The sequence below is a fragment of the Pongo abelii genome, chromosome 16, assembly GCF_028885655.2.
Source record: "Pongo abelii isolate AG06213 chromosome 16, NHGRI_mPonAbe1-v2.0_pri, whole genome shotgun sequence".
Classification (NCBI taxonomy): Eukaryota; Metazoa; Chordata; class Mammalia; order Primates; family Hominidae; genus Pongo; species Pongo abelii.
This window is the reverse complement of record NC_072001.2, coordinates 72,466,379-72,475,839: the sequence shown is the minus strand read 5'-3', so window position 1 is coordinate 72,475,839 and position 9,461 is coordinate 72,466,379. Positions and strand designations below refer to the sequence as shown.

The 9,461-nt window shown below is 38.0% G+C and overlaps 1 protein-coding gene across 4 annotated transcripts in view; it reads right to left on the bottom strand.

Annotated features, from left to right (window-relative positions):
* Positions 1–1,569: 1,569 nt before the first annotated feature.
* GLCE (glucuronic acid epimerase) overlaps positions 1,570–9,461 on the bottom strand; it is a 125,895-nt gene continuing 118,003 nt past the window's right edge. For all 4 annotated transcript variants that reach the window (XM_002825605.5, XM_009249963.4, XM_054531630.2 and 1 more), the window contains one exon: positions 1,570–5,548. In XM_002825605.5, coding sequence (XP_002825651.2) covers positions 4,524–5,548 — 1,025 coding nt within the window. In that variant the 3' untranslated portion in view covers positions 1,570–4,523. The remainder of the gene's footprint in view (positions 5,549–9,461) is intronic.

Sequence of the window (9,461 nt, the reverse complement as noted above, 5' to 3'; positions counted from 1 at the left end):
AGTTGGAGAGACAACCTTGAGGATACAGCAAGAAGGCACCATCTGCAAGACATGGTGAGAGGTCTTGGAAGAAACCAAACCTACCAACATCTTAATCTTGGACTTGAAGCCTCCAGAATTGTGAGAATAATAAATTTCTTGTGTAAGCCACCTGGTCTCTGGTATTTGTTAGAGCAGCTCTAGCAAGCTAATACACCAGGGTCCAGATTGGAGGAAAATGCAGAATTTACACTGTATTTTCCTCTATAATGGAGATACGTTATTAATTAGGGCTCATTTGTTGCAAGTAACAGAAACTAAATCCAGCCAACTTCAGCAAACATAAGAATTTATCCTAAGGATACAGTGGTACCTCGCGGAACCTGAAAGGAATACAGCTGGCCTCAGAAGGGCATTGGATCCAGGGCCTGGAGCATTGTCAAGATTCTGTTTCTCATCTCTGCGTTTCACTATGTTTCTGCTTTAGTTTTTTAATCCATCCCATTTTGAATTCCTGGGGAAAAGACTGATTGGCCGGCCAGCTTGAGTAAGGGGGACTCGCCCCTCATCTAAGTCATGGCCAGAGAAGGCAGGGTCACATGGCATACAGCGGCCGCCAGAGCCTGAGGCTATGAAGGGAAGGAGCACTCATCAGACTACCAAGTAAGTTCTCTGGAGTATGGAGGGCCCACCCCTTCTCAAGGGCAATGGGGAGATGAATATGAGATGCTCAGTGCGCTAAGGCAGAAGAGCCAACATATTAACAGTTTGGCTACAAGCAGCAAAATCAAAGCAAGAGCAGCTGGAGAGCTCATTCAGCCCAAGACTTCTTGCAACCTTATGGCCATTTCCCAACTGAAGACGGTGGGGAAGGAAAAGCTGCCAAGAATGTTGATTAGTAGCCTGTCAAAATCTGTGCACCCATCAGCTGGAAAAAGTTGATTGGTGATCAGTTGTAATTCCATTATACAAATGGTGCAGAATGTTTATAATCCAAAAAATACTGTGCAATGAAACATAACATGAAGCCAGACTCCGGTCTCTGGTTTTATCTGTTTGGGAGGTTAAATCATTACTGTTTGAGAAGGGAGTAAACATTAAATAATGCTAATTGTTCTGGAGAGGCAAGTAGAGAAAATATATGAGGGACAAACTCAAATAAATCTAAATAAAAAATGGTTACCCAGTCTGAATGAGCATGGGAAAGGCCATCCTCTCACCTGGCATGGACACCTGTTTTTGTTCAGGTTACTCCCTCCTCTTCTTCCACCTGGACTCCACCCCTGGAACACCAGCCTAGGCTCTGTCTCTTCCCTAACACCTTCCCTGAGTACACAATTTAGCATTTTATTTTTCTTAAAGTGTTTAGTATACGTTGTGCTACCCCTTGTAGACTAAGGCTCCTCAGGATTAAAGCCCATGCATACTCTGTTCTCACACATTGTCTGACAGGGCTTGGTATGCCTTTGATGAACAACATTTGTTGCCTGACTTCTGGTCACAGGTTGAACAGGAAATGGTCAGAAATCTGCTTGCTGGGCTCGAATAACCTTAGAATAATTTGAGAAGAAAGAGAAATATCCAGGTATATTCTTTTTAAGAAAAAAACTTTATTTTACAGTTTTATAAAGCGGCTTTACATTAAGCACAAACAATCCATTTACTTTGTATAGAAACAAAATACCTTTCCATCTGCAAAAAATCAAGTTTTGCTGTATATAAAACTAACATGTGCACATTGTGCTTAAACTGCAAAGTCTGTACAGCTTTACAAAGGACTACCCTTCGGAAGGGCATCCTGTAAACACTTTATTGCATATTTAACATATGGTATATAACCCACATGTACGATGGAAGAGAAACAAAAGCAACCACGAGGAGGATGAAAATAGCAGCTTTCAGTGAGAGTCTGCACTGAGAAAGGAGAAGGAGCCACATCTGGAGAGTTGTGCTTGTGTCATTTTTGCATTTGCTTCTGTGCGCTGGATGGTTCTTGGATGAAGCCTTTATGTACAATAACTCCTAAAAGGTCAAACTTGACCTTCATCCAGAAACTTTTGGCTGGTTTTACAACTGAAGTAACAATAGATTTAACATCAAAGTGAACTCAAGATAAGTGGAAAAACAAAAACAAACCTAATACCTATAATCTTAAAGCAAAGAAAAATTTAAAGAAACAAAACAATAAAATTTAAAAATACCCTCCCCATTCTCTCCAAGCTCAGAATAAGTAAACATTTCACATAATTTAAAACCCTAGAAAATTCTGTAGTTGTTTAGAGGCAAAAATGCAATGGATAGTCCAGGGCAGTGTTCCTCCCTGTATGCCCCCAGCTCACCTGCATCAGAATCAGTTGAATGCTCATTACAAATGCAGACTATCATACTTCACAGGCAGATTTACTGACTCTGGGATCTGCATTTTAATAAGCTCCCAAGTGATGCTGAGGCATTTTAAAGTTTGAGAACCACTGGTCTGTACTGACAATGCTGCTATAGGTTCAACTCATCCTCTTAGAAAATTCTGGGATCACAAGACAAATCGAGTTGCTGTTGCAATGTGGAAGGCAGTGTAAAACCAACAGCAAGGAAATCACAACGCTATTTCTAGATCAAAAAGTCCTTCCCTCTTCAGTGGAAAAGGACAGCCACATTGTTAAGGCACGATATTTGTCACAGAAGCAGAACCATACTGTTATCATCGAGTCTCATAATCTGAAGACCAGTATGCAAACAAAGCAGACGTATGAACCATTCTAAATAATAACAAATATGGGGAAGTAAAAAAGGTTCCCAGATTGAAGAAAGTTTATTTTGAACATTGGCACTGGGAATAAAAATTAGGGGAGACCAGATATTCTTGCTGAGACATCTAACATATATGAAATGCAAAGGTCAAAAGCTAGGGGTAAGCCTAATAACTCAAAAGTGTTTTTACTGTAAGCAAAATTAAGAAAAGTGTGGTCACATCAACTGGGAGTTCAAGCTTACTTTTCTATGGCCAGTTTAATGTCTTCAGTGCAGATCTGTATCTTCTTTGCTTCTGCCCCCTGTGATGCTAACATATATATGTTTTCCAGTTTCTAAGTAGTGCTTGGTAGTTTGAATTCCATTAAAATATAGTGTGTAAGCAGGTAACCTACCTGGCTCCTAAATGTGTACTTGATATAGGTCACAGATAAATGCATTGTGTTTGTCAGACTCGGTCCCCTGAAAGTGTAGGGTATCATATTTTCAAACTGTATAAGATATAGTATTGATTTAGTGTACTGTCACAGCAAAATCAACAACCCTCGGTTTTATTTAATGCCTGAAGCCCTATAGCAGACACTGCCCATTGTATGGGGCTCTGAAATCTATTTATGTGCAGTATAGGAGGATATGTATACCTAAATAAAGATCTGATTACACATAAGTGCAGTAACATCCCTTCTATCTAATAGCTGGAATAATTTAAAATTAAATTAAAAAAAAACCCAATGATGCACAGACTCACTAGTTTGGGAAGCTGATGATCAAGAATGATCTTGGTAGGAAAAAAAAACTTTGCTATGATTCTTGTATATAGTATTTGATCTAATATTTTTATTTAAAGGGGGAAAAATCCTAAAAAAGCAAAATATGGTGGTGGCCTTAAAGCTACTAGCTCCTTTCCAAATTTAGATTTGTAAGTTTCCAAAATAATGTCCCAAAAATATCTCTCTCAAAATATACAAAACTCCAAGGTATAGTCTGAAATAAAATACAAAATTCTAGATAGTGACAAAAAGAAACTGTCACAATGGGGGTTGGGGAGGGATATACTGATTATCAAACTTTTACTGATCGTAGATCAAGTTTCAAAACAGAAACATTTTTGTAATTTCTTGTGCAGTCAACAAGTTTCATTTTAGTTGTGCTTACATTATATAACTGTGAAGCCTGAACACTGATTGTTTTTAATTTACACGTTTCAAGAAAACCATAATTAAATATTCACCATATACAACAAATTGAACAAATGCAACAAATACTCATTTGCTCCCAAGAAATTAATCTATAGAAAGGAAACATCTTTTTTAAAAAGTTGAACACAGTCTGCTATCCAGGCTACAAGTACATATTTACTGTATTACAGCACATTATTTTTTTTAAAGTCCGCTTTCAACATAAATATAAATAATCACATTTTAAAAGAGCTCCATACTAAGTTTTCAGGTAAGTGCTAGACGGTTGGCCAGTAGCAACTACTTACCATTATCTTTCTCACATAGAGTGACTAGACTATCTGCGAAACTGTATAGGGTGATGGGCAAAGCAAAGTGAAGCATCTTTGTTCAGCCCATTGATTAAACATTGTGTTCTAAATGCCACCTACATTTCTAAATACCCAACCCATGGAATGCAATTATTTTAGAAGGCTGGTTTTAAGGATCACTTATCACTTTGATAGAATCCACAAAAACCTAGTACATAACCTTTTAAAATGTGCCTATGCTCTCCTGAGACAGAGCCTGTAGTTTCTGTGTACAGTAGAGGCTGAAGTATAATTTTGGTTGTGAGCTCTAGTTGTGCTTTGCCCTGCTGCCTTTAAGGTAGCTTTTCCACCTCTTGACAAATTCTTTTAAGATTGGAGACTCATCAATGGTACTGAGCAGCTGCAACTGATTGATGTGCGTGGTATGATAGTCCCAGCGAGCCAGGTTAGGAGCGATGCCAAGCATGAAGTGACGGAGGTCATAGATGGTTCCTGAGCCAGTGTCATACAAGGGCAGCATGGCTTTAAGAGATTCCATGCCACGCTCATACAAGGACCTTGCTTCTTTTCCGAGTTTTTCCCCTGCAGTTTCTTTTAAGTCATACAGCCCAATTAAAGCATACATAAAGCCATTTAAAACAAAAGAGCTAGGTGTGGTTGGATATTCTTCATACCAGTCATGTTTATTCATAAACACAGCTTTAACTCCATGCTGCTCAGATAGAAACTTATAAGGGGCTGTTGCCCTTAAAGCTGAATTGAGGAATATATGGTCTTTTGTTAACAGATAGGCCCTGACTAATGTAGAAATGGCTTGCCCTTGGGCCATGGCAGAATACCATCCTGGCTCTAAAGACTTGAACCCTTCCCCTAACTTACGGGTCACCATAATTGGCCAGCCACCTTTCTCATCCTGGTTCCTTACTAGCCAATCACTAGCAGCAAAAAATGCAGCCATGTGGGCTGTAGTAGAGATGGTAATGTTGTCGAGGAATCCCTTACCTTTTGCAATCAACCTAACCACCTTTTTGGGCATTATTTTGGTTGGCTTGACAGCTTTTGTGTTTGAAAGACCCACTCCTTTCCTGAGGTCAGTGACCAGGTCCCTGGTAACTGTGCTCCATGAAGTTCTGGGCCCAATGCCATAGTATATATCTCTTTCTTTAAAAGCAATTAGCTGAGCATTTGAGACATAATGTATAGTGAAGAGCTGATTCTTTTCTGTGGTCTCTAGAACCACGGACACACTTCCATTTGTCAGGAACTTGAGGTCGAATGAAATAATAAAATCTTTTGTGTTTCCCAGTTGCAAGGATACACCTTCACTGGTTTCTGTAGGGGAGAATATACCAACAAAGACTGGTTAGAATAAAAGCACTTTTGTATTTGAAATTGAATTGCAATTCATCCTTGAAAACCCTCACCGCACAAAATTAACACTTAAATATTTTTAGTATCAGATCATTTGTAATTTTATTTTTTACTAAATTAACCAAAAACAAATGACAGAATTGGTGAGTTCACGATGGCTTGTGAGCATCAGGCCAAAGCTCTTACCTTTTGCCCTGTCTAGGTTCTAGTAGAGGATTGAGAGCAAACGGCTAAGGTATTGTTGATCAAAAACTGCCTTTCCTAAATCTAGTACTAGCTGATCAGTAATCAATGACTATTCTAGTATACCCATTCTGCAAACAGGAAAAAAAAAAAAGCCAAAAGCTGGCTCAGCACATAATATTGCAAGAAAGAGGCTACAAAAAATGGTTATACATATATTTTAAATTATTTAACATTTAATATGTACTTACTATGTTCTAAGGGCTTTACACCTATTTACTCATTTAATCCCCTGAACAATTACAAGGGTAGGTGCTATTACTATTCCTACTTTATGGATGAGGAACTGAGACACAAGGAAGTAACTTGCCCAAGGTACAAGACTTGAACCCAGGTTGCCTGGTCTCGCTCCACAACACATTATTAATTTGATTTTGAAAATGATAGATTTGCTTTCACATACTTGCTAGAAGTACTAATAAAATTTCTGGAAATTAAGCAATGGGCTCAGGTATACAACAAAAAGTGAGAGAATGGTGGAGTGGGCAGGGTAAAGCACAGGCTTTGGAGTTTAAAAACCTCAGATTTGAATTTTTGTTCAACCACTAGCTTTGAGAAGTCTGGCAAGATGCACCTCTTTGAGCCTCAGTTTCTTCACATGTTAAATAGAGATAATATTACTTTGCAGGGTAATTGTGAGGATTTTAAAAAAGACAATGGAGTGGAATATAGTAATAAATGATGGTTATTATTCCAAAGCCACTGGCTTCAGAGGCTAAAAAGTTAAAGCTGTTTTATTTGACAAATTATTAAAGAGGAAATTTCTCTTGAATATTTATAGTATTAATGATGGCTAATTCCCAGAAAGATGACTTTTTGAATACTGCTCATCTACATCTACCAAGAAACTGAGCATATTAAAATAGCAGCAGCAAGAATAAGAACAACAAAAATATACGTAGTATAAATTTAAAAATATTAAAGGGAAATCTTCATATCTTGATCTTTTCACAGCTTAAATGTCCAAAACGCATTCACATGTATTATCTCATTTGATACTTAATCTTCTGAAGCTGGTAGGGAAGGAATTATTATATTACATCTCCATTTTAGAGGTGAAGATATGTGGGCTTTGCAAGGTTAAATGGTTTGCCCAATGCCAAAAGCTAATTACTGGTAGAGCAGGGACCAGAATCCAGGTTTCCCGGACTCAGGTTCAGACTGTGAAAAAGACAAATGATATTGGAGATGGTATTCTTACGAGAATATTCAATAGAAAGGTTCTCTTAGATGCAGCCATAGAAGCAGATCTCTGCTTTGCAGAATCCTTGAAAAAATCTTTAGTGTGTCACCAGGAGCAAAGATCAGAAATGTGAACTGGGCCGGGCACAACTGGTCACACTCAGCAGTTTGGGAGGCCAAGGCAGGAGGACCGCTTGAAGCAAGGAGCTTGAGACCAGTCTGGGCAAGAAAGCGAGACCCTAACTCTACAAAAAATACAATACAATAGCCAAGTGCAGTGGCATGTGTAGTCCTAGGTACTTGGGAGGCTAAGGTGGGAGGATTGCTTGAGCCCAGGAGTTTGAGGCTGAAGTAAGCTATGATCACACCACTCTTGCTCTGGGTGACAGAATGAGACTCTGTCTCTTAAAAAAAAAAAAAGAAAGGGAAAAAGAAATGTGAACTGATGATAGTGTATACTTGGAGGGTGTCAGTATGTTGAGTTGATCATTTAACTCTTGCAACACTGGACTCTAGCAGTATGGTTATATTTGTCCCAAGGCTCTTAATTACTTCATTGGATGGAACAGACAATTCTGAAAGTTGTATCAAGAATGAGAACATCCTCATAGACTTATGCATCAAACAATGCTCTGAGTAATTTAATAGAAAAACTGATTTCAGAAGTAAACTTCTAATACAGTAAAAAATCCATTTTATCTGGCGAAATGTCAACATGTACTCTCTCTCTTAACTAGTATTTTTCTGCATCTATAGTAAAATGGGATGTGAAGTTCAGGACAACATCCCTGAAACATTGCAGGATTCTGAATTGACTTATGAATCACTCAAGATTAAATTATATTCAGTGGAGCAGACTATCTTGAGTGCTACTTATTTTTTCATTCTCATCAGATGGGATTATTAACTATGACATCTATTCTGGCCAAACTGGATAACAATGACCCATCTTTAGAAGTCCAAATGTGAGGAAGCTGGAAAAGTACCCATTTCCTCCCAGAATTTCAGAAGCTGGAAGAGTACCCATTTCCTCCCAGAATTTCAATTTTATTTACACAAATTTAATGAAATGACATGGTTTAATCAGTCACCTTATGTCTTCATATGACAAACCAGTCCAAAGAACTCAGTAATGAACGATGCCAAGGGATGTAACCTTTTAAAAAGCCAATGTATTAATTTCCCTAAGACCTTAACACCAGCAGAGGGGGTTACTGAGTCATCTAGGAGAAGTGACAGAAGTCACAATCCTCAATTTAAATTAACCAACCAACAATTATAATCTTCACAACAATCTTACAAATCGTTTAATTCCCATTTTACAGATATACAGAGGAGGTTAAATAACCTCCTGGCATCATTCACGAGGATCTGAATGGGAGCAAATGGGATGGTGGCAACCAGTTTGGCAATGTACCAGGTAAGGTTCTGAGCTCTACTGGAGGTACTAGGCTATCTGAAGATTCCTCCTTCAAATCTAATAGAAAGTTTTGGTTTTTTTTATTGTTTGAAAGCCATGACCCATCCTCTCCTGACCAGTTATTCCCAGGAGTTACTATAACTGTTTATTTTTGGTATATGTGACACATATATATGCACTTTAGGCAATAAAGGATGATCAACATTTAAGAATACTTTTGACATTGGTCTTAGCAATGATTGTTTAGATTTGACATCAAATGTACAAGCAAAAGGGGCACAGACAAACAAGTGGGACTACATCAAACTAAAAAACTTTTGCACAGCAAGGGAAACAATCAACAAAATGAAAAGCAACCTATAGAAGAGGAGAGAATATGTACAAACATATATCTGATAAGAGGTTAATATCCAAAATCTATCAGGAACTTATACAAATAGCAAAAAAAAAAAAAAATCTGATTAAAAAATAAGCAAATGATCTGAATAGACACTTTTTCAAAGAAGATACATGAGTGGCCAAAAGGTATATAAAAAGGTGCTCAACATCATTAATCACCAGGGAAATAAATGCAAAGCAAAACCATAATGATATATCATCACTTTACACCTGTTGGGATGACTATCATAAAAAAGGGAAGAGATAAGAAGTACTGGTGAGGATATGGAGAAAGGGGTACCCTTGCGCACTTTGGGTGGGAATGTAAATTGGCATAGTCATTAGCAAACAGTATGGAGGTTCCTCAAAAAATTAAAAATAGAACTACCATATGATCCAGCAATCCCACTTCCTGGTATACAACCCAAGGAAATGAAATCAATGACCTCAAAAAGATACCTGCATTCCCATGTTCTTTGCAGCATTATTCACAATAGCCAAGGCATGGGAACAACCTAAGTGTCTAGTATAGATAAAGAAAATATGGTGTATATATGTGTGTGTGTGTGTGCACACGTGTGTGTATACACACACACATACCTATAGAATAGAATATTAGCCATAACAAAGAAGGAAATCCTGCCATTTGTG